General features: G+C 55.3%; 1 protein-coding gene across 1 annotated transcript in view; it reads left to right on the top strand.

Moving 5' to 3' along the window:
* LOC122376325 (protein GDAP2 homolog) overlaps positions 1 to 24,249 on the top strand; it is a gene marked incomplete at its 5' end in the record, with an annotated part of 67,563 nt that extends 43,314 nt beyond the window's left edge. The window contains 6 exons of the mRNA XM_043356138.1: positions 7,239 to 7,323; positions 13,004 to 13,172; positions 18,006 to 18,159; positions 20,167 to 20,306; positions 21,140 to 21,289; positions 23,976 to 24,249. Of these exons, the coding sequence (XP_043212073.1) occupies positions 7,239 to 7,323; positions 13,004 to 13,172; positions 18,006 to 18,159; positions 20,167 to 20,306; positions 21,140 to 21,289; positions 23,976 to 24,249 (972 nt within the window). The remainder of the gene's footprint in view (positions 1 to 7,238; positions 7,324 to 13,003; positions 13,173 to 18,005; positions 18,160 to 20,166; positions 20,307 to 21,139; positions 21,290 to 23,975) is intronic.
* Between the last annotated feature and the right edge of the window lie 1,390 nt (positions 24,250 to 25,639).

Raw genomic sequence — 25,639 nt, 5'->3', positions numbered from 1 at the left:
AATCCACAGCCAAAACGGTGGCCCTTACGCCTTGAAAACTTGCTTGGGCTGGACGGTGGTTGGCCCCAAGGTAATGTCCGAAGTCAGTTACAATGCAGCAGACGTTAAAGTGAACACAGTACGATTGGAAACAGAAAAGTTACAAGAAATGATGATCACAATATTCAACAATGATTTCACAGATAAGACTGCTACGATGACGGGGTATGAAAACATGTCACAAGAAGATAAACTTTGGAAGGCCAAGGTAGAAGGGAGTGTGCAATTGAAGAACGGTAGTTATGAAATAGCCCTTCCGTTTAAGGCTGAAAGCGTTCGGCTTCCAAATAACAGAGCCCTAGCAGAGAGACGAGCCATAGGTCTCAAAAAGAGACTGGAAAGAGACCCAGCCCTCCACATTCGTTACACTCAATACATGAACGGGCTATTAGAAAAGGGTCACGCCGAGCCAGCGTCAATGGCATATCCTCCAGAAGAAGGCAAAATGTGGTATATTCCCCATCATTCGGTTCAGCACCCGGCTAAGCCCGAGAAAACAAGAGTGGTTTTTGACGGTTCGGCAAGGTACGGCGGAACATCCTTGAATGATCAGCTTCTACAGGGTCCAAATTTGTCAAATACTTTGATCGGTGTTCTCATCAGGTTCAGGAAGGAACGGGTCGCATTTATGGCGGATATTCAAGAAATGTTTTATCAGGTACAAGTACCATCAACCGACGTCAATTTCTACAGATTCCTATGGTGGCCAGAGGGTGATACAACAAGGGAATTGGAGGACTTTGTCATGAAAAAACACATTTTTGGCAGTGTATCGTCTCCGGGTTGTGCCAACTTCGCACTACAAAAATGTGCACAAGACAATCACACGTTCAGTCCGGATGCGGCGAAGACTATACAATATTCTTTTTATATTGATGACTGTCTGAAGTCGGTGGAAAGCATAAATAAGGCAGTGACACTGGTCCGCGAACTCAAGCAAATGTGCGCCATGGGGGGATTTAATCTCACCAAGTTCGTTAGCAATCATCGAGAAGTGACAGAATCGTTACCAGACCATGACAAAACGGAGAATATGAAAGGAGCCGAGCTGGGGTGTGACACAACGGCGGAGCGTGCACTCGGCGTTCTATGGGACTTTCAGCAAGATAGGTTCAGATTCAAGGTGAAAATCCAGTCAAAACCACTCACAAGACGTGGGATTCTTTCGGCAACAAGCTCATTTTTTGACCCATTGGGAATCGCTGCTCCCGTTTTGATGGTGCCAAAATTGATCCTTCAAGAACTATGTACATTGAATCTTGGCTGGGATGACATTATTCCCATGCCTCTGCAACAAAAATGGCTTCGGTGGCACTCCTCCCTTTGCCAGCTGGAACTCTTCAGTGTAGAGCGGTGCATGAAACCAGGAGATTTTGGTCGTGTCTTATCCACACAAATACATCACTTCGCAGATGCTAGCCAAGCTGGTTACGGCGCGGTATCATACCTCCGACAAGTGGATGATAACGGGAAAATCCACTGCTCTTTTCTCATTGGAAAGGCGCGCGTGGCGCCGCTGAAAAGTGTCACCATTCCTCGAATGGAGCTCACTGCTGCGACCTTAGCAGTGCGCCTTGACTTAGTTGTGAAAGAAGAACTCCAAACAGTTGTCGACTCGACAGTTTTCTGGACCGATAGTACAACTGTTCTTCGTTATATCAAGAACAAAACAAGTAGATTTCATATTTATGTAGCAAATCGCATTGGTTACATTCTTGAACACAGCGACGAGAACCAGTGGAAATACGTTACTTCAAAGGTGAATCCTGCTGATGAAGCCTCACGAAGCACAACGGTGGAAAAGTTTTTGAATGAGTCGATGTGGGTTCGTGGGCCAGAGTTCCTGACGCTTCCTGAAGATAAGTGGCCAGAGCAGCCATTCAAAGAACTTGAAACAGTGATGGATGGTGACCCTGAAGTAAAAATGCCAAAACTGGTGTCAGCGACGTCCACCGAAACACAGCCAACTGACAAGCTACTGCAACATTATTCCAACTGGTACCGCCTTAAAAGAGCTGTAGCTTACTATATGCGATTGAAACAAGTCTTGCGTGATCGTATCAAGAAGGAAGAGAAGCCAGAGAGCAGAAACGTCACCAATGGAGGCATAGCGAGTGACTTGTCTGTCGAAGAACTTCAAAGTGCTGAAATGTGCATTGTCAAGTACGTTCAAGCAGGATCCTTTTCAGAAGAGTTGGCCGTTCTTCATTCTCCAGAGCACAAGAAAATAACCAAGAAGAGTAACATCTACCGGCTAGATCCAGTCTGTGAGAGCGGTGTGCTACGGGTCGGTGGTCGACTAAGTCATGCTTACGCCTCAGAAGCATCACACCCAGCGATTCTGCCAGCAAGGTCTCATGTGACTGATTTGATTATCTCAGACACACATCGCAAGATCGGCCACAGTGGACGTCTCCATGTCTTGTCAGTGATTAGGGAACGGTTCTGGATTATTCGCGGAATGGCTGCGGTGCGCCGCGTGCTGTCACGTTGCGTATTCTGTCGCAGACTACACGGCCGTCCTTTAACACAGAAAATGGCTGATCTCCCGCAAGACCGCGTCACCCCGGACTTGACACCATTCGCGGTCACTGGAGTCGACTTATTCGGACCTTTTTATGTCAAAAGAGGTAGAGCCACAGTGAAACGGTTTGGTGTCATATTTGTGTGCCAAAAAATCCGCGCTGTACATCTGGAAGTTGTACACTCCTTGACGACTCATTCCTTCATAAACGCGTTGCGTCGTTTCATGGCCAGACGAGGGGCAGTAAGGATAATCAGATGTGACAACGGCACAAATTTCGTGGGAGCCCGCCGGGAGCTGAAGGAAGAGATCCGCAACTGGAATCAGCAGCAAATAGAAGACGAACTTCTGCAGAAAGAGGTAAAATGGATTTTTAACGCACCGGGCGCCTCGCACCACGGAGGAACATGGGAACGCCTGATTCGCGAAACGAGGAAAATATTGAACTTTCTGCTGCAGCAAAAGACTTTAGAGGATGAGTGCTTATCCACCTTCATGTGTGAGGTAGAGGCGATTTTGAACGGACGCCCGCTCACACCTGTCTCAGATGACCCAAGGGACTTGGAAGCGCTCACACCTAACCATCTGCTCATCTACCGTTCGGCACAGCCATTGCCACCCGGTATCTTCTCAGAAGCCGACTCGTTTTCAAGAAAGCGATGGAAACTAGTTCAGTACCTTGCGACGGAATTCTGGCGCCGTTGGAAGAAGGAATACGTCAGTTCACTTCAAGTACGACAAAAGTGGATCCAGCCTCAGAGAAATTTGCGTGAAAATGACATGGTTCTCCTGGTAGACGCAGACTCGTCTCGCAACGAATGGAAAATGGGAAGAGTGATCAACGTGTATCCTGACGCAAAGGGCAATGTTCGTGTCGCAGAAGTGAGGACGAGCACCTCCATTCTTAGAAGGCCGATCAGCAAGCTTGTGCTCCTCTTACCAGAAGACGGCGCGAGCACGTGCTGAAACGGGGGAGGGGGTAAAGAGGCGGTGCTGCATTAGTTTCAGCACGGAATCAGGTTGCGCCTTTTTACGACCTAAATTTCTCGTGCTCCGTCTGTTAAATAATTTGAAAGGAAAAATGTTATTTCAAAAGATGTAGTTTCCGGCTATGTGTTCTAGTTTTGATATTGTTTTTAGACGGGCACAATTCAAGTAAATTCAAGCAAGATTGTCTTATGTTATATACTTTAATTCATGCTTGTTTTGTATGAGTTAAACTTTCACAAGACAATAAATTCGGTGCTCTGTAAAATGAAATTTTGATACCTACGTCGAACACTCCGAACTCTACATGACCCTATGTAGCTTCTCCAAATGTGTCACGAGACAAATTTCGAAATAACTCCAAAATGCCACAGACTTCGTTTCCAAGAAGTTCTAACAGATTCGAACTTTGTGTTTTGGGTCCTTGACCCACCATTGACGGTCGACGAATGACTTGACCATAATAGCAGATACCACCGGCTTCATGTTGTCTAGGCCAGCATCTTCATTTTTCGTGAAGCTCTTACATATACTCAGTCAGGAACCGATCAGCTGTAGGAGTCCGGTCGACCCCCTCCCCCTCCCCCCGGCCTCTAGGTACATTAGCTGCTGTAAATACGCCAATAAGGACAAGGGTGGACCCGAAGAAGAGAAAGTTGAATACTAAACACACTAATATGTCCAAAATAAGCTATGGATTTACTTGGGGTACTCCTAAGGATATGCGATGGGTAGTCTTGGGATTCGAGACGAGAATCTTGGGAAATTCTGGTCGAGATCTTGGGATGGAGCAAAAATGTGGATGGCATCACTGCTCAGAGGTCAGTGTAAGACGCTCAAAGACCGGTGTGGGAGCTATATTGATAGCTGGGCGTGGGTTTTTTGAGCCTCGTGACGATCGAATAATTGCCAGGGCCCCATACACCTATATGGGGGCCCATTGGCTGTTAGCCCCCCCCCCCCCCCCCCCCCCGCGACCGCCACTGTGTACACATTACACACATGCCTCTGAGATTACATACTAGCTCACGCAAACTCTATGCAGGCCCCGGAGGTCCCACGCCAATCCCACGAAACCAAGCCGGCATACGGCGTCACCACCGGGCTTCTGAGGTGCACAGCACCAACCCATGAGGTCTTACTTTAGTGTCTTAGAGCCAATCTCCTTTAGCAGGGCCCACCCGCCACTGCCGAAGAGGGTCTCATGCCAGCCATTGCTGGGCCTACGAGAGCCTCAAGTAAATCCACGCTGATATTCCGTGTAAGATCCGGCCATACTCGTGAACCGGTGCCAGCGACGCTGACCGCCAAATTGACAGAATGCGAAACTGAGCCCACTCATGAGTGAAATTTACGTTCTTTGATGGTGCAAGAAAGAAAATGAAACATACGAAAAGATTTTCTAGGACTTTTGTTCGATCTGAAAGGTGGGGCCAAAAGATAGTATGGCCCCACCTTTCAGCACCAAAGGGGGGGCCATGGCCCCCGTGCCCCCCCCCCCCATGGGACCGCCTATGTCCCCCTCGAGCACCTGTGCCGAGCGGTGGGGAAGGCATGCGCTGGCTCACCCGGCACAGGTGCGCCGGTCCACACAGCTACAGGGCTCCCTCGCCGCTGGGCCGGCGGCCGGCAGTCTGAGTGGGTCCCCGGGCACGGACCCGGGCCGACAGCCGGCGGCCGGCGGCGGGCGGGCGCCACTTCCCTGGCCAGCTCAGATAGATGGCTTTGTCTACACGCGCGCTGCAGTGGCCTGCGTGCAGTCAGAACGCAGGTCACTGCAACGTTGTCTAAACATTATGCTACCAATGGATGGTACTCTGGTATCAATCGTGGTAAAGCGGAAACCAGAGAGATGACGATTATTATCTTTCATACCTCACCTGTCTCTTTAATCTAGTCTAAGTCGTTTTATGTCCGCCACCCCGATGAAATGAAACGACTCGTGACGCTTTTCCCTTTGAAATGTGTTAGGACATTGATATCCTATTTCTCACCTTTGTCTAGTTTCGTAAGAACCTTTCCACGACGGCCTGACGTGCCGAAAACATCATAAACCCATTATCAGCAGCTTAAGTCACGTTGTGTCGCAACGACAAGCTGAGCATTGAACCCTCCGTCACGTCGGCTCCACGGGAGGGGGGAGGCAGGGTGACATCAGTCGACGTGACGTGTACTGACGTACAGTGACGCGCGGCGGCGCCCCAGTGACGTACAGTGACGCGCAGCGGCGCCCCAGTGACGTACAGTGACGTGCGGCGGCGCCACAGTGACGTGCGGCGGCGCCACAGTGACGAGCAGTGACGTATGTGCAGCGGCGCCACCCGGCGCGCCCGTCAGCAGCCGGCCGCACCTGGGAGAACCGCACTGTGGTGTCTCAGATACGCACCGGTATCTGGGCTACCGTCACCCTCCCGGGCCGGGACAGAGTATTAGCGGACAGCCTCCGAGACATCCCAGCGTCACGCCACGCGGGCGGGGCGGGGCGGGGCGGGGCGGGCCCGCGGCGCCGCCGCCAGCGTGTCAGCCGTGTGCCGCACCGTCTGCGACAGACTGCCGGCGCGCCGTGCCCGCGCGCCGGAGGTGGTGTGCGGTACCCGGGCTGGGCCGGGTGTGAAAGTGTCAGCCGGCCGAGACCGCTCCCGGCTGTCCCGGCGCTGTGGACAGTGCTGGGAACAGCGCGCCGCTCTGCGGTCCGAGACAGGGCCCCCACAGGGACTGTCTGAGACAGACCCTGACAGAGACTGAGACAGGGCCCTCACAGAGACTGAGACAGACCCTTACAGAGACTGTCTGAGACAGGGCCCCCACAGGGACTGTCTGAGACAGACCCTTATAGAGACTGAGACAGACCCTTACAGGGACTGCCTGAACCAGGGCCCCCACAGGGACTGAGACAGGGCCCCCACAGGGACTGTCTGAGACAGGGCCGCCACAGGGACTGAGACAGGCCCTCACAGAGACTGTCTGAGCTAGAGCCCAGTCACAGGGACTGCCCGAGCCAGGGCTGGGCCCTCACAGAGACTATCCGAGCCAGGGCCCGGTCACTGGGACTGTCTGACTCTGAGCCGCCGGCGGTCGGAGCCAGGGACTGTCCGAGCCGCCGTCGGGGCGGCCCGCCGCTCCGAGCCGTCCGGCGGCCCGTCAGCTGGGGGCCGGCGCCCCGTCTCAGCCCTCACTGGTCCGTGTAACGTCTACAGTGGACCGCGGCCGTGCGGCACTTTCCAGCGGTCCGGTTTCACCTGAATGGTGAAACGGTGCAGTAACCAAGGTTTTCTGAATGGCCGTCGGACGCTCCCACGGCAATCCACAGCCCACCTGGCGCCGGCGTCACCTGTGAATGCCGCTCCGATTTCGCAGGGTCTCTGATGTGTGCCTTGTCCACGGTGTCAGTGTCAGTGTCGTTGCGTGTCTCTCCTACCATGGTTTTCTCAACCTGAATCCTGATCCCTGAGGCCTGAACTGATAAGGTACAGACCTCTCAATTGACCTCTGGACTGACCGCTGACCCGTGAACTGGCCCCTGACCTGACCCCTGACCTGACCTCTGACCTGACCGCTGGCCTCTGATCTGACCCCTGGCCTGTGAACTGACCCCTGGCCTGACCTCTGACCTCTGGGCTGACCCCTGACCGCTGACCTCTGGACTGACCTCTGACCTGACCTCTGACCTCTGTCTGGTGACCGGCAGGAGGACATCGGAGACGACTTTGGCGCGCCGGTGATACCAGACAGGGCCATCCGAATCATCGACAACCCGCAGCACAGCTACCAAGGTCAGTGTGTCACACTGTGCCGCACAGCACAGCTACCAAGGGCAGTGTGTCACACTGTGCCGCACAGCACATCTACCAAGGTCAGTGTCACACTGTGCCGCACAGCACAGCTACCAAGGTCAGTGTGCCACACTGTGCCGCACAGCACAGCTACCAAGGTCAGTGTGCCACACTGTGCCGCACAGCACAGCTACCAAGGTCAGTGTCACACTGTGCCGCACAGCACAGCTACCAAGGTCAGTGTGCCACACTGTGCCGCACAGCACAGCTACCAAGGTCAGTGTGTCGGTGTGCGCACAGCCCAGAGGTCATTGGACGCCCCCCCCCCCCACTCACACACGCTGTGACTCTCCCGCCGTGTGTGTGCGTGTCGGTGTCAGCTGGTCGCGGGGGCCGGGGAGGGGAGGGAGGGGAGGGCCAGTCGACGGCCGGCACCTGTTGTCGAGCCGCCCGGCCCGATAGGGGTCCATATCGGATCACGGGGACACGGCGGGGAGCCGGTCTCCGCCCGTGCAGTTTACCGTAGCACATTTAGGAGGTAGAGTAGGACAAATATATATTATTTGTTACGATTACTCCCGCCATTTTTCACGTAGCTTCCGCTAGTATGCGGTCGCCTGTGGTCGCCGAGCGGCTCAGCTCTGCACCGATCACCCGCTGAGGCTGAGCCGACTGCGGCGGTCCGAGCGGTCTGTTCAACACCGGCCCCCGCCTGCCGGACAGACGGGAGCCGCCGCAGCGGCGGTCACCGGCGATTTATGACTGAGCTGCGCTGCGGAGACATGTCGCGGTCACAGCGTACAGACATTAAAGACGGATATCTGATGGGTAATGCCTCTAACAGACGGCGCCGCCGCGCCGGCGCACTATGGTTGGAAACGGCCTCACGGATGGCCGTGGGCAATTTCGGAATATATGTATATTTGGGGTGTCATTCTGTTGGAAATTGATGAAATGTTTTGAATTGGGCAGCAAAAATTATTTAGTTGCGCATTTAGTCTCCATTATTGTACGTGGAATCGGGAGTTCCTGATAGTGACTTTTTTGGTGCGCCGTCAAAGGTTTAAACAACCGCGCTGTTGATAGCATGTGGAGTACCTCCATGACGTTGTAAAACTGGATTATTATATATCAAAATAATCCTTGTTATGTTGGCTATCGAGTGGAGTGACTCTTTTTCCCATGCGTGTTCAAAATCAGGAACGGCATTGCATTCTGTTTGCAGTGTCACCACAGCAATATTTGCAAAATTACGTTTATGTTTCATTTGACATACAAAAAGTTCTCCATCGACCTCCATTGAGCTTTTTGGCAGAATAAATCTCTGTTCAATTCTGCGTTAGGGGAACGTAAAAGCAGACTGCGCACTTGTGCGCAAAATCGTCCATGAAGCTTCATCTCCCGAGGCGTACCTACCCGTCGCTTCGTTAGCACCAGGTCGGCTCGTCAGTCTTGCAATCGCTTATCCTTATAAATGATGGTAAGAAGCAGGGTTGCGGAGTCGTGGTGGCGCCAAATCCGACTCCGACTACGACTCCGACTCCTGACTCGTTGCCATGACTCCGGCCGACTCTGTCTCCGACTCCGGACCCCTGCCAGTGTTTCGGAGTCGTGATGGAGCTGTTCCGATTCGGACCGACTCCGACTTCCACTGCGGGCTCCTGACCGACCCCGACTCCGACTCCGACTCCTGGCTCGTTGCCACGACTCTGGGCGACTCTGACTCCGACTCTGACTTCGACTCCGCACCCCTCGTAAGAAGTAACTGCTCACCCCTGCACCTGGAGTATGGATATCGTGCAAACGTGTATGGATATCCTGGAGTATGGATATGGATATCCACCGACAGAGCAGACATACAGACATGCTGTAAACGCCATTACACTGTCAATACCATGGCAAATCAAATGGCTATCTATGGTTTTTGATCATCGTTCTACATTTTCCAAAATCTTGAACTGAATGTTGGCAATTTCTCGTGACTACTTCACGACCATGACGCATGCATTTCTGAAATTGATCTTTTTTCAACCAGCCAGGTACTCGTATGATAAAATGAATGTCACCATCGTGTTCTACGCCCAAAAGTACCCATAAAACATGTGTCATGCATGGGCTGCGAATAGGTACCAGTTTTAATTTTCGGGGTTATGTGCTTACCTGATTGACCTGACTTTGACCCTGGCCAGTGGCCTATGTTTGACTGACCCCTACATTGATCTGACACTCTTTTAGCACTTATATGAAGGGTTGTGACAGTTGTGACAGTTGTGACAGATTGTTTAGGACCAACTGATGACTGAATTTATTTAGGACCAACTGATGACGATATAATCGAAACGCGAAACGCGAGGCACCGATTGCGAGGTTCTAAAGTCCATGCTACTGAAAGCCCGATTTCAAGTGTTTGACCTGACTTTGACCCGACCTGTGACCTCGAAATTCAGCTTTAAAGTATTCATGTGAATCGTCTCGTCGCGTTCTTCTTTCGTTTGCCGCGCCTCGTGCGTTTCGCTGCGCCTATTTGTTCGCGAGTTATCGGCTGGGGGCGTTGAACGCCCCCCCCCCCCCCGGCAAACGGCGGATGGGGAAATACCCCAGCAACTGCCGGGTTAATCTGACGCATGTTTTGTCATTTGATCGCGCGTCATTTTATTTCTTACTTTTTTGCCCAATCTAAAAAAAAATCATAAATACTCTTTCTCCAAATTTTTGACCCTTTATGACCAATAGTAAGACACTGTGCGTCACTACGTTGATATTTCTCGCGCTAAAGCATAACAACAATATCCATTCAGTAATAGCAGTATTCAAAACATGTTCAAAATGCCTCGCGATATCGATAACATAACGAAAGACATAGGCGACTTATAACATACTTGCAATGATGACGTCACACATGCGTGACGTGACGTGACCTCGTCATTTCTGAGTTACTGTATGATGCACGAAAGAGACTGGTATACCTATGCAAAGTTTCATCGCAGTCGGTCTACGCATTAACAAGTTATGGGCAAAACATTTTTTCGCGTTGACCCCCGGCCATCCGTGAGGCCGTTTCCAACCATAGTGCGGCGGGCCGCGGCAGCGGGTGTCGCCGGCGGACGGTGATGTAACACACAGACGGTCAGGCCGCTGGCGTCTCTGACGGGCCTGTTGAGTCGGGTGTGGTCCCAGCCGGAGGTGTAGCGGACGGCTCCGGACATGCCGGGGGGCCTGGTGGTGGGCCGCTGAAGTCACACTGTCGGAATCCTGGCTGAACGGGCCACGGCTCAGCCTGCCACCTGACTCTGAGTGACGTCAGCCCACTCACTGTGTAACGTCACATAACGCCACATACTAACTGACGTGAGCTCTAAATACGACATCTCTGTATTGTGGTACCTATCGTGTAGTTTCGCCACAGACTCGGCAGAATGTTTGGTTGTTCCTCTTTGCCCGTCAAATACCCTCTCTCCAATTGGACTATGATATGACACTTCTCCAAAGCGCGGCTGTTTTGCGGTGGACTGGCGTCACCCGCGGTTTTCTGTTTGACATAATTATTATGTATATCCAACATAGGATGCTTCGTCGTTCATGCAGGGCCAAGTGGGCTATTCCGTCTCGATGTATTTGTCAATGGATGGACATATGGTGCACATTTCTCGGCCATAGGTCACCGTCAGTAGGACGAGCTGCGGCTACACCGTCCGCGAACATTACGGGTCCGACGCGCGGAACGAACTCACTGCGAAAACCTCGGGTCCGACGCGCGGAACGAACTCACTGCGAACACCTCACCGCTGCGCAGGGCGCGCGGCGTGTTGTGACATTTCACGTTCATTCAAAGGGTTTCCCTATTACACATTGTGGGACACCGCAGCAGCGCACTCAGTTATGGATAGCCCTTCTACCAATGTTGGTCGTGCGATCTCTGGGGGCGGGGGCTGGCAGCCAGTCGGCAGCTAGGCGGGCTATTTCCGTCACTGTTTGGTGCCGGCAGATCCCCGTCCATAACATACAGACGGCAGTGTTTTAATCACAAAGGTGAACGGGTGGTAGAGCCAAGTTATCAATGTTAGCTCACGGTTAGTTTTGAGGAAGATGAATAAGTAGGCATGTTTAACCCGTCACTTGACTCTTGTGATCAGGGCTGCGAAGTCCGAGTCGGAGTTAGAGTTGGATTCGGTCGGAGTCGACAGTTCTGGCCGGAGTCGGAGTCGGAGTCGATTTTGGAAACGGGAGCCGGAGGCGGAGTCACCGAAAAACCCATCGACTCCGCAGACCTGGCAGGGCTGCGGAGTCGGGAATCGGAGTTGGAGTCGGTCGGAGTCGATAGTTCTGCCCGGAGTCGGAGTCGGATTCACTGAAAATCCATCGACTCCGCAGCCCTGCTTGTGATCCCATGCCGTTAGCTTTTCGGGGCCTCTTCTAGCTCTGTATGCCAACTCTCTCTCTGCAGGCGCTTGCAGCCCCAGTCTGCCCCTTTGGTAGGCTCTGAGCGCTGTTCGCGGTGGGGTCGATAGGCGCCACAAGGCCCGTTATAACTCAGCGTTGCGAAATCCCGCGGCTGATGGTGTGACCCGGACCATCTCTCCGAGTTCGGAGCCGGCGCGCGCCGTGGCTCGGTCGTCGCCCCCCCCCCCCTCCGTCCGGGAGTTGGCACCGGGCCAGCTGCGGCGGGTGCCGCCCGCAGAGCCGTCTCCTCCCGTGGTCGACCGGGCCCGGCAGGTGCCCAGTCCCTCTACTGCGGGAACCGGCCGGGCCCGACAGGTGCCCAGTCCTCTACCTACGGGAACCGGCCGGGCCCGGCAGGTGCCCAGTCCCTCGGCTCTACCTGCGGGAACCGGCCGGGCCCGGCCGGTGCCCAGTCCCTCTACCTGGGGGAACCGGCCGGGCCCGGCCCGGCAGCTGCGTCACCATGACGCGGCGAGATGCGCCGACTGGGGGAGGGCCGGGCCGCAGACTCTCACTGAGTCACGGAGTCTGTACACGGGTCCGGCCTATCTCAGCAGCCGGGTGTACGGCGGTAACAGGCGGCCCTCTGCCCGTATCGGTATCGGCGCGCCAGCCGGGACACTCACAGTGGCCTCTGATACCTGGATATGATGGATCGGTCTGTCAGGGTAGATATTATTATTTTATCTCTATGTGTGCCGAGTATTGGCAGTTATTGGCAGCTGTATTTGACAGCTGCCGGCAGTTATTGACTGCGCCTAGCTCTGACTGTTAATAGATAATATACTCGGGTAATCGCTGATCGCCCTCCGCTGTGTGCCGTTGCACATACCTACCTGTGGTGCCGTCCCCAGTCGGCCGGTGGGCGCGCTCTTTGACCTCTGACCCGCCCGGGGGCGCCGGGGGGGGGGAGGTGACGTGCCTATCGCCGCGCTCACCTCTGACCCCGGTGGGACGCCCCTCTGACCGATCGCTGGCCGAGCCGACCGAGCGGGCGGGACGCGTCCCACGAGACACGGGGTGAGACATCGCCGTGAGGCGTCACGAGGCATCCATCGCCGGCTGGCTCATATGATGATCGGTGAGCTCCGGCGGTTCCTGTGACACCGGGAGGTCCGGCCCTGTGATACCGGGAGGTCCGGTCCTGTGCCGCCCCGCCCCCGTCTGACCCGGTGCTCCCCGCAGGTCTGTGCAGCCCCCTCCCCGTCTGACCCGGTGCTCCCCCCGCGCTCCGCCGCAGGTCTGTCGGCGGCCGACGAGCACCCGGTGCCGGCGCGGCTGGCCTCCGGGCTGCGCGACTTCAGCCACATGGAGGACGACGTGGACCGGCAGCGGCTGCTGGGACAGCGCGCCGGCGGCGCCGACCCGGCGCAGGCCGGCCTCTCCGAGCAGCTCTGCAAACAGGAACGGTCAGTGGGACAGATACTGGGACAGCGGTCAGCGGGACAGATACTGGGACAGCGGTCAGTGGGACAGATACTGGGACAGCGGTCAGTGGGACAGATACTGGGACAGCGGTCAGTGGGACAGATACTGGGACAGCGGGCAGTGGGACAGATACTGGGACAGCGGTCAGTGGGGCAGATACTGGGACAGCGGGCAGTGGGACAGATACTGGGACAGCGGGCAGTGGGACAGATACTGGGACAGCGGTCAGTGGGGCAGATACTGGGACAGCGGGCAGTGGGACAGATACTGGGACAGCGGGCAGTGGGACAGATACTGGGACTGCGGGCAGTGGGACAGATACTGGGACAGTGGGCAGTGGGACAGATACTGGGACAGCGGTCAGCGGGACAGATACTGGGACAGTGGGCAGTGGGACACCGGACTGTGGGACGGTCAGTGGGACAGCGTCGCCACTGATTGCGAACTGTGCAAATGACACTGACGGGCGACGGCAATGTGAATGTGTATGTGCATATGCAAATGACTTACCGTACGGAGCTCGCGATAGTGAAAGATAGACATGCCATTATCAAAATCACTAGATACACGTACGTTTTTGGCTGTGGTGCTGCCGGGGCTGCTAGGATTTTTTTTTTAGTCCTGTCACTGGGTCGATTATCGTCAAGAATTATCGTTGGATATACGATTCCATTAGTTACCCAGACAAAATCGAGTCGCCGGCTGTGCGATTGCTGTGGGCGGCCGTTTCATTTTCTCCGATCCTATCGGTCGTCTGTGGGGCAGCACTATATCGACCGACGGGTGGGTTCAGGGCCGGTGGCCTTTGGCGCCGGCCGCGGCCAAACCTGGCCGGGGGTCCTCCAGATTACCCCCTCCAGTGGTACATACCCTCCCAGCTCGCCCGTCCCGCGTATTTCGATACGGTGCCACAGAGTCCCTGGGCAGACTGGGTGCTGGTGTCTGTGATGTTGATGGGCGTCTGTCGCTGATTGCCCCCTGTGCCCCGTGCCACGGTGTGCGCCCATGGTGTATGTGGTCCGGTGGGGTTTGTGAGGTGCCGCGTCCTGTATGCTGTGTATTTGTGTGTGTGTGTTTGTGCTGTGTACCAGTGTACAGAGTGCCGCGCTGTGTATGTGTGTATTGTGTACACATATTGTATATATGTGCTGTGTGCTTGCTGTGTACCAGTGTAGGTACCGCGTGCCGCGCTGTGCTGTGCTGTGCTGTGATGTGTGCTGTGTACGTGTGTACGGCGTGCCGCGCTGTGCTGTGCTGTGCTGTGTACCTATGTGTGCTGTGTATGTGTGTACGGCGTGCCGCGCCGCGCGCTGGTCGCCGGCCGGCCGCCGGGTCGATACTGCCGCCGCCGCCGCCGTCCGTCCGCCACCTGCCGACCGACGGCCATTGATCGCCGCTTCGACCCAGTTCCTCTCGGCACAGAGTTCGATCGGCGCTGCACGGACGGCCGGGCTGAGCGGACGGGCCGGGGCCCACTGAGCGGACGGGGCTCACTGAGCGGACTGGGACGGGTCCACTGGGCGGACGGGGCTCACTGAGCGGGCTGGGACGGGGCTCACTGAGGGCCCCCGCCGTCAGCCGCGGGCCGGGACGGGGCCCACTGAGCGGGCCGGGACAGGGCCACTGGGCGGGCCGGGACGGGGCCCACTGGGGCCCCCCGCCGTCACCTGTCGGCTGAGCCCGGTCCCGACAGCCACCGCCGAGCGGCCAGCAGGGCCAGCCAGCTGGAAACTCGCTCTTAGAATATGCTTCGTGTCTTTGGCTTTCAATGTTAACCTGATAAGTGGTTTACCTTGATGACTGGCTTAAAATGGGAGGTAGAGTCCTGGCTTCACTTTTTAGGTGGTTGTTACTTGTTGAATCACAGAGAGCTGCACCGCTCGTGTGTCTGTTGCCTGCTTATACTGGGCTAGCCTTTTTCGGTCCAAGGTCACTTCAGAGCCGTGGGATGGGCTGAAATGAGGAGAACCTGTGCCGAGCCGACCACCGACTGATGCCTGGCTCCGCCCCGGTGGCTGGTGACTGGTGCGCCCCAGTGGCTGGTGACTGGTGCCGTCCCGGTGACTGGTGACTGGTGCCGTCCCGGTGGCTGGTGACTGGTGCCGTCTCAATGGCTGGTAACCGGTGCGTCCCACTCCCAGCGGCTGAGCAGCCATCCCTCTGGAGGAGACGGCGGTGTCCCGGCGGGACCAGCTGCCCTGTAAACCTGTCCTATCAGTTCGGCTCGGTGTCCCGGCGGGACCAGCTGCCCTATGAACCTGTCCTATCAGCTCGGCTCGGTGTCCCGGCGGGACCAGCTGCCCTATGAACCTGTCCTATCAGTTCGGCTCGGTGTCCCGGCGGGACCAGCTGCCCTATGAACCTGTCCTGTCAGTTCGGCCCGGTGTCCCGGCGGGACCAGCTGCCCTATGAACCTGTCCTATCAGTTCGGCTCGGTGTCCCGGCGGGACCAGCTGCCCTATGAACCTGTCCTATCAGCTCGGCCCGGTGTCCCGGCGGGACCAGCTGCCCTGTAAACCTGTCCTATCAGTTCGGCTCGGTGTCCCGGCGGGACCAGCTGGGGCGTTCCACGACAAATCGACAAATAAAAAATTAAATTTGCACCCTCATATTTTATTCTTCGTTGAAAACTGGTGTAAGGGGTTGTGATGGGCGGGGAAGCCAGCTGTGGCAAGGATTTTTTTCTTCGAACAACGGTTTCCGAGATATAGCCTCGAGCAATTCCTGGAGTTCGCGCTGCAGCCCTATGTTTGGCGGCCTATAACTCAGAAACTATTGGTTTTTTACGACAAAAACTTTATATGGTTCAACTCACAATCAACCAACAAACATTTTGGCTATCTCGGATTTTCAATTTTTGAAAATTTTGATCACGTGACCTTTTGTCCTTTTTTCGAAGAGTGACCTTGATATTTTCCCCACTGAAAGTTGCAATTTTGTCTGATGACGATTAAAGCCTTATCGATTGTCATTCATATGCGATAATAAAACAAGTGGTTATCGCCCTGCGTTGACCTCAGGTCAGGTCATTTTTATGACCTGTCCATTATTACGAGCGGGAGCGACAGCGAGATCTCGAGAATAAAGCAAGATAGCGACAAGCGGTAAACGGTAAAGGGTACACACGGACAAGGTCTATAATTTTTACTGAGGTCATTTTCAGGTCAGGTCAAAGATGACGTCACAGGAGCTAAAAGTAAGTCAAAATAGCAGCACTATACATATATATGAAGTTTTTCTCGAATAACTTTCAAGGTATCCCAGCTAGGAACAAACTAATAGCACCATCGTGATCCTCTCGTCGATCCGCATCGAAACATATGTATGTTGACCTCGAAAGGTCGAAAGGTCAAAAGTTGACCTTAGATCACGTGACCTAAGGTCAACTTTTGACCTTTCGACCTTTCGAGGTCAACATACATATGTTTCGATGCGGATCGACGAGAGGATCACGATGGTGCTATTAGTTTGTTCCTAGCTGGGATACCTTGAAAGTTATTCGAGAAAAACTTCATATATGTGTATAGTGCTGCTATTTTGACTTCCTTTTAGCTCCTGTGACGTCATCTTTGACCTGACCTGAAAATGACCTCAGTAAAAATTATAGACCTTATCCGTGTGTACCCTTTACCGTTTACCGCTTGTCGCTATCATGCTTTATTCTCGAGATCTCGCTGTCGCTCCCGCTCGTAATAATGGACAGGTCATAAAAATGACCTGACCTGAGGTCAACGCAGGGCGATAACCACTTTTTTATTTTCGCATATGAATGACAATTGATAAGGCTTTAATCGTCATCAGACAAAATTGCAACTTTCAGTGGGGAAAATATCAAGGTCACTCTTCGAAAAATAGGACAAAAGGTCACGTGATCAAAATTTTCAAAAATTGAAAATCCGAGATAGCCAAAATGTTTGTTGGTTGATTGTGAGTTGAACCATATGAAGTTTTATCCTAAAAAAAACTAATAGTTTCTGAGTTATAGGCCGCCAAACATAGGGCTGCAGCGCCAACTCCAAGAATTGCCCGAGGCTATATCTCGGAAACCGTTCTTCGAAGAAAAAAAAAATCCTTGCCACAGCTGGCTTCTCCGCCCATCACAACCAATTAGACCAATTTTAAGCAAAAAATAAAATATGAGGGTGCAGGGCACTTGTCGATTTGTCGTGGAACGCCCCAGCTGCCCTATGAACCTGTCCTATCAGCTCGGCTCGGTGTCCCGGCGGGACCAGCTGCCCTATGAACCTGTCCTATCAGTTCGGCTCGGTGTCCCGGCGGGACCAGCTGCCCTATGAACCTGTCCTATCAGTTCGGCTCGGTGTCCCGGCGGGACCAGCTGCCCTATGAACCTGTCCTATCAGCTCGGCTCGGGGGAGGGTGACTGTCGGTCCGGTGGTCAGGAAGCCGGGTGGGCTGGTCCGGAGGATAGCTATAAGCTATGGTAGATGTCCGCAAGGCGCTAAATACAGATGTTCGGATGTGCCCTCCGGCGGCGGTGGACTGGTCCGGAGGGTAGACAAGACCAATGGTCTGTGTTAAAGCTATTCCAGCGGTCAGTCAGCTCCGCCGCCTGCTGGGGTCTGATTTTCCTCCGTCGCCCGTCTTATCTTTTCCACTGCTTCAACCGGTCACTGTATGCAATCTCTGCTCAGACGGCGGGTACGCACTTTACCCCGCCTGTTGCGAGCTCCGCTCTCTGGTGGCGCCACCTGTGCCTAACTGATAGTGTCTCTCAGTACCGTCCAGGTACGGTACAGGAGCGGTACCTGCGCGCCGAGTCGCCGACTGACCTCCCCTGTACCCCCTGTCGTCAGGTACGAGCGGCTGCTGCGGCGCGCGCGGACCGAGGACCTCTCGGAGATCTCCGGCATCGGCTGTCTCTACCAGACGGGCAAGGACCGCTTCGGTCGGCCCGTCATCTGCTTCATCGGCAAGTGGTTCCGAGCCACGGAGATCGACCTCGACAAGGTGAGGGAGGCCGCTGACCTGTACATGGTGAGGGAGGAGGCCGCTGGCCTGTACATGGTGAGGGAGGAGGCCGCTGACCTGGACGGGGTGAGGGAGGCCGCTGACCTGTACATGGTGAGGGAGGAGGCCGCTGGCCTGTACATGGTGAGGGAGGAGGCCGCTGGCCTGGACGGGGTGAGGGAGGCCGCTGACCTGTACAAGGTGAGGGAGGCCGCTGACCTGTACATGGTGAGGGAGGAGGCCGCTGGTCTGGACGGGGTGAGGGAGACCTCTGGCCTGTACATGGTGAGGGAGGCCGCTGACCTCGACAAGGTGAGGGGGGCCGCTGGCCTGTACAAGGTGAGGGAGGCCGCTGACCTGTACATGGTGAGGGAGGCCGCTGGCCTGTACAAGGTGAGGGAGGCCGCTGACCTGTACATGGTGAGGGAGGAGGCCGCTGGCCTGGACGGGGTGAGGGAGGAGGCCGCTGGTCTGGACGGGGTGAGGGAGGAGGCCGCTGGCCTGTACAAGGTGAGGGAGGCCGCTGGCCTGTACATGGTGAGGGAGGAGGCCGCTGGTCTGGACGGGGTGAGGGAGACCTCTGGCCTGTACATGGTGAGGGAGGCCGCTGACCTCGACAAGGTGAGGGGGGCCGCTGGCCTGTACAAGGTGAGGGAGGCCGCTGACCTGTACATGGTGAGGGAGGAGGCCGCTGGTCTGGACGGGGTGAGGGAGACCTCTGGCCTGTACAAGGTGAGGGAGGCCGCTGGCCTGGACGGGGTGAGGGAGGCCGCTGACCTGTACATGGTGAGGGAGGAGGCCGCTGGCCTGTACAAGGTGAGGGAGGAGGCCGCTGGCCTGTACAAGGTGAGGGAGGCCGCTGACCTGTACATGGTGAGGGAGGAGGCCGCTGGCCTGTACAAGGTGAGGGAGGAGGCCGCTGGCCTGTACAAGGTGAGGGAGGCCGCTGACCTGTACATGGTGAGGGAGGAGGCCGCTGGCCGGGACGGGGTGAGGGAGGCCGCTGACCTGTACATGGTGAGGGAGGAGGCCGCTGGCCTGTACATGGTGAGGGAGGAGGCCGCTGGCCTGGACGGGGTGAGGGAGGCCGCTGGCCTGGACAAGGTGAGGGAGGCCGCTGGCCTGTACATGGTGAGGGAGGCCGCTGGCCTGTACATGGTGAGGGAGGCCGCTGGCCTGTACATGGTGAGGGAGGCCGCTGGCCGGGACGGGGTGAGGGAGGCCGCTGGCCGGGACGGGGTGAGGGAGGAGGCCGCTGGCCTGGACGGGGTGAGGGAGGCCGCTGGCCTGTACAAGGTGAGGGGGAGGCTGGCCTGGACGGGGTGAGGGAGGCCACTGACCTGGACGGGGTGAGGGAGGAGGCCGCTGACCTGGACGGGGTGAGGGAGGCCGCGGGCCTGGACGGGGTGAGGGAGGAGGCCGCTGGCCTGGACGGGGTGAGGGAGGCCGCTGGCCTGTACAAGGTGAGGGGGAGGCTGGCCTGGACGGGGTGAGGGAGGCCACTGACCTGGACGGGGTGAGGGAGGAGGCCGCTGACCTGGACGGGGTGAGGGAGGCCGCGGGCCTGGACGGGGTGAGGGAGGCCGCAGATTGTGTACCAGCACTGGGCCGCCGCTCCCCCCTCTGGTGTACGGCTGCGTGTGGTCACACGGCGCCTGAGGGCCGTGTGGGGGCCAGCCTGGGCATATCGTACCCGTGCCGGCTGCCGCAGAAATGGCCGTCTGTTTTGTCCACGGTATTAAGTGCTGCGATTATCACTGAGCCACGCTGGTCTCCCAACAGTTTTGTAGACGGACCAGTATCCCTCTGCCCCCCCCCCCCCCCCGTCTGGTGCTGGCTGCACCCCATCCCCGGCTGACCTGCGGTACCCCCTGTGTTGACTACTCCAGGCGCTGCTGTGCCTGTACCCCCTGTGTTGACTACCCCAGGCGCTGCTGTACCTGTACCCCCTGTGTTGACTACCCCAGGCGCTGCAGGTACCTGTACCCCGTGTGTTGACTACTGCAGGCGCTGCTGTACCTGATCTACCTGCTGGAGCCACTGGTAGCGCACGACTACACGATCGTGTACTTCCACACGCTGACCGAGTCGGACAACCACCCGGCACTGCACTGGATCCGGCACGTCTACGACGTACTCGAGTACAAGTGAGTGGCGCAGAGACCGACAGGCTACAGGGGACGGACAGACGGACAGACCCAGGGGAGGGACAGACGGACAGACCCAGGGGACGGACAGACGGACAGACCCAGGGGAGGGACAGACGGACAGACGGACAGACCCAGGGGAGGGACAGACGGACAGACCCAGGGGAGGGACAGACGGACAGACCCAGGGGAGGGACAGACGGACAGACCCAGGGGAGGGACAAACGGACAGACCCAGGGGAGGGACAAACGGACAGGCTCCAGGGAGGGACAGACGGACAGACCCAGGGGACGGACAGACGGACAGACCCAGGGGACGGACAGACGGACAGACGGACTCCAGGGGAGTTTGCCGTGCCGCCGAACCCCTTCCCCGCCTCGGAGTCAGTTCAGTTATTGTGTACAGCCGAGTCGCTGGTTTTTCCGCGCACTTCCTTTTCTGCATTACTCTAGCGCATTGGGCTGTTGTCTTCTTGTTTGTCTCAAATGGACAGAGTAGCGTGGTCGCTGACCGGTGTTGTGGATGGTTCTGGGCAGTGTGCGGGTGGTTCTGTGGACGGGCGGTCTCTGCTGACTCAGTGTGGCTGCTGTGACTCTCTGCTGACTCGGTGTGGCTGCTGTGATTCTGCTGACTCGGTGTGACTGCTGTAACTCTGCTGACTCAGTGTGGCTGCTGTGACTCTCTGCTCAGTGTGGCTGCTGTGACTCTCTGCTGACTCAGTGTGCGGGCTGTGCCCGGGGCTTTCCCGCCGTGCCCGCGGCAGCACCGACCGCCCCCGCCCCCATCCCGTCCGCGCGCGCCTGACACCGCCCTCTGCCGCGCTCCTGGGCAGGTACAAGAAGAACCTGAAGGCGTTCTACATCGTGCACCCCACCATCTGGACCAAGCTGATGACCTGGTGGTTCACCACCTTCATGGCGCCGGGCATCAAACAAAAGGTACGCCACCCCCCGGCCCCCACCCACACGCCATCAAACAAAAGGTACGCCCCCCGCCCCCCCCCCCCCCGGTATCAAACAAAAGGTACGGCCCTCCAGCAAAAGAGTGGTTGGTTAGCCTATGTGCTTTTGGTGTCGTAACTTTGAATGACAGAGACACTCCTGTAAAATGACTCAATAGAAATGAGAAGAGGGTTCGTGCACACACTTCGGCAATGGCTTTCAACAGCCATTAGACGTATTCATCAATGCAGATCGCTTATTGTGATGTTGGCAACCAACCACTAAATACCTGGAGGGCCGTACGCCCCCCCCCCCCGGCATCAAACAAAAGGTACGCCACCCCCCACCCACACGGCATCAAACAAAAGGTACATACCTCATCCCCTCCCCGGTATCGAACAAAAGGTACGCCCCCCCCCACACACACACACACACGGCATCAAACAAAAGGTACACCCCCCCCCCCCCCGGTATCGAACAAAATGTACATACCTCATCCCCCGCCCCGGCATCGAACAAAAGGCAGCCCCGGCATTAACCCGCGCCCTGCTGCGATGGGGGTGTTTGAATCCCCCTTGAACACCCCCTGCGGTTTTCGCGAATATCTATAAAAAAAAACGGCGGGCACACCTCATGATGCATCTTTTCCGCACATGCCGTTGAAAATGTTAGACCAAGGTCACTCAAGGTCAGGTCACCAGGTCACGTCAAGTGACCTCACCAAAAGTTGCAATGTCTGTCATAGCCACACCGAGCGACCGATCGCTGTGCAACTTTCAGCAATTGATAAGAGCAGCAATATGTGCAAATTTTATATCTTGGAGTTTTGATGTCGGTGGCCTAAGTTCAGGTGAATTTTCCGATCTCTCCATTTAATGGAGAGGTCGCAATAATACCTATTAATACCTAATTTAGATATTAGTCAATGGGCAAATTGAAATGCGCCTCTTTTGGACGAACGTCATTCTAAAATCATTCAAACACCGAGTTTTAAGTAAACCTGTTACACTGAACCGGAAAATGGCGCCCGTGACCCCTCGATATGTCCCCGACGTCATCTCAGGTCACGAAATGTATCAACAGTTTTTCGCCAATAACTTCTGATAGACGCATGTTAGAGCGATGAAAACGCTTTTGATGTGCTTGGCTCGACGATACGGATCGACTGATATGCAAACTGACCTTTTCCGGTCAGGTCAAATTTTCAAGTTGACCTTTCAAGGTCAACTTATAGGTCATCCGACGCGTCTCTATGAAAGGAATGCGATACTGGCGAAAGCATTGTTGTGATTGTCTTGTAAAAGCTATGGAAGAAAAATATGTTTTCGTAAAAAATGGCTATTTTTTTAGTTATTGCCCTCTGGGGGCTATACCGTGAACCCGATGTCAAATATGAGGACATAATCCAAAAAGAAGGTTAAAAGGGCTATCGAATGCGCTTTTCCGTGGCGCTGTAACTATTGGTTCCAGAGTTATGTGAAGCTGTTTCGGAGAAAAAAATGTTGAAATAGGCAGCATTTTACCTTCAATAACCTCTGGTGACCTGACCTTTGATCTGACCTAAAAAATGACTGAAGTGTCCTTATTTTGGACGGTCTTTCGAATGCCGATTGCCGCGTTTCGCTACGTCGCTCAGGAGCCGATATAGAGGGGGGAATGTTTACCCCCCTCCTCCCAGCAGGGCGTGAAAATCCAGGACACCCAGCGGGGCGTGGGTTAAACAAAAGCTACCCCCTCCCTGCCATCAAACAAAAGTTACCCGCCGAGTGCTGGCCGCCTCTCGATTATCAGCGGCACGTGGGAGAATGGACGCGTAGAGCAGGGGCGCGGAAACTCTTTCCAAGTTGGGAGAGGGGTCTCGACCACTCACATGTGGAAATCAGAGTAATGTTGAGGGCAATTTGGGCACTGGCGAACGCAAACGGGCTGTGGGGTATGGGTCATGACACCTACCCGATTTACTGGTACCTTTACTTTGTATCTTACTTTGTATCTTTGATATGAATTTAACCAGCATGGTGCTAATCTCTCGTCGAGTCGTTCTAAATTATCGTCTTTTTTTACCTTAAAATATGAATTTGAAGTTTGGTCGGAAACCTGGCCTGACCGGAAAAGGTCATATTGCATCAACCGATCCGTATTTTTAAGCTGAATTTATTGTGTGTGATGTCATCGTTCTATACAAAGTGTTCCACAAAATACAGCCGTTTGAGTGCTGCAATGAAGAGAAGCAGTTGCGACGTCACAGGCCTTATCACATATATACGTGAATCACGGTACTTAATCGGAATAAGTGGGCACTCGGCTTGTATTGTGCATTGGTACCCAAGTCCACGTATGCGTCATATGACTGAGCTGATGGGTGCTGACTCGCCACGCGCCACGCACGGTGTTCCCCCTCCGGGGCGGTGGCTACCGGTTAGTTCCCTCCGTTCCCTCTCATAACCTCAGCGCAAAAGGTGGCTATCAACTGTTGCGAGAGGACATGGGACGAGTCCGAGCTGCTGACCGGATCGTCAGTCTCCCGCCGCTGGCCGTGCCGTGAACAGTCGCCGCCGTCGCCGCCGGTGTCAGTGTCAGTGTCAGTGTCGAGATGCAGCTGGTGGGGCTGCTCTGTCTGCTGGCGGCAGCCGTCGCCTGCCTGTTGGCCGTCACCGAGGGCCGGCCGGCCGTCGGCGCCGCCCAAACCAGCCGGCGGCGGCGCTCGGCCGGTGGGTGCCGCCCCAGGGAGGATCGCCCACTGACGGAGCGATCACTGTGCCCGTTCACCACACGGACCGGCCGCGTGTTCGCCGAGTACGACATCGAGATGGAGCACGCCCAGCTGGACCCGGAGTGCGCCGACAGCGACCTGTCGTGCGGCGAGCACGGCACGGGCCTGTGCGCGCCGGTCCAGTCGGCCGTCCAGTTGGGCGGCCGATCAGAGACAGTCACACTGGCGTACGTCTGTGCGCTGTCGGAGGGCGCCCCGCGGGCGGACCAGGCTCCCGGGCTGGCGTGATCACAGACCGGGGGGACTCCCGGAGACCAGAGACCCTCACAGACCGCCCGACCGGACTCCAGGCAGGACGGAGCTCAGGAACAGACGGAGGACCCCACAGCGCAGATCCCCGTCCCATACGGCCAGCGGCTGCTGACAGGCCGAGCTCTGGAGGACCCATCAGCGCAGATCCCCGTCCCATACGGCCAGCGGCTGCTGACAGGCCGAGCTCTGCACCAAGCCGATCAGCGCAGATCCCCGTCCCATGCGGCCAGCGGCTGCTGACCCGGGCTGTGAAGTCCACTGCATTTCTGAAAACGGGTATCGTAGACGGCTCTGGAACAGACCGCGCCGGCTGTGTCTGCCGTGAACAAAGCGTTCGGCGGCGCCAGCGCACAGGAGACGACTGGCGTGTTCTCCCCGCCGGCGCTTGTGCCTGTCGTGGCTAGCTCAACAATGCTCCTAGTACAAATGGCAGCAGGATAGTCAATTAGTCAATAATGTGATAGTATAGTCAATTAGTTAATAATGTGATAGTATAGTCAATTAGTCAATAATGTGATAGTATAGTCAATTAGTTAATAATGTGATAGTATAGTCAATTAGTCAATAATGTGATAGTATAGTCAATTAGTCAATAATGTGATAGTATAGTCAATTAGTCAATAATGTGATAGACAGCGATATTCCAGCAGCGATGCTGTGTTTTTTGTTTTTTGTTGTTGTTTTTTTTTTTGCTTTTTACAGGTGTTTATTACCGTGGTGCTTTTTATAGTGATGGCATGTATACACCATCATCTGGTTACGAGTTACGGATACTATTTTATCATTGTATTTATTCACAGTTATTTGTATGCTCTTTTTATATTTTATTGTATTTGTATTAATATATCTTATTTATTATTTATACCAGCTTTTGTAACTTGTAATAACGTAGCGCACAGAATCCGTCTGTGAAGGGACGCGGGAACCGCAGTGGGGTAGGAGATCTCGACCTTCTTAAAGTGACCATCCCACCTTAACATTAGTTTTGAGTTGAGATAGCCAAATTGGTGGCCATGGCCTGCAAATACCGGTTTGGGCACTCACAACATCGAAAAATGCTTTAATTCGGAGAAATGGAATTTCAAGCTTGCAGTTTTCGGATTCTAAGGGGCTAATGCATTGAATGCTCCCTTAGAATTTGTGACGTCAGCGGAGATCTAACGATTTTAAATCTTTGACTAAAACGTTTTGTAGCACGCGGTGGTATACGCTGCTTTCCGCGCAACAAGTGCCGCACTTTCAAATAAGTCGCTAGGAACAGCGGAGATCCCAAAAATTAAACAAAAGTTAAAGTCTAATATCTTGAAAACCGGTGAATATTTTTCGATGAAATTTGGTAGATATCCGTTTTTTGCTCTTTCTGAGC

Source organism: Amphibalanus amphitrite, unplaced genomic scaffold, assembly GCF_019059575.1.
Source record: "Amphibalanus amphitrite isolate SeventyFive unplaced genomic scaffold, NRLGWU_Aamphi_draft 002101F_arrow, whole genome shotgun sequence".
Taxonomy (NCBI): domain Eukaryota; kingdom Metazoa; phylum Arthropoda; class Thecostraca; order Balanomorpha; family Balanidae; genus Amphibalanus; species Amphibalanus amphitrite.
Note: the sequence above shows the minus strand (reverse complement) of the source record. Positions and strands in the feature narration are given on the sequence as shown.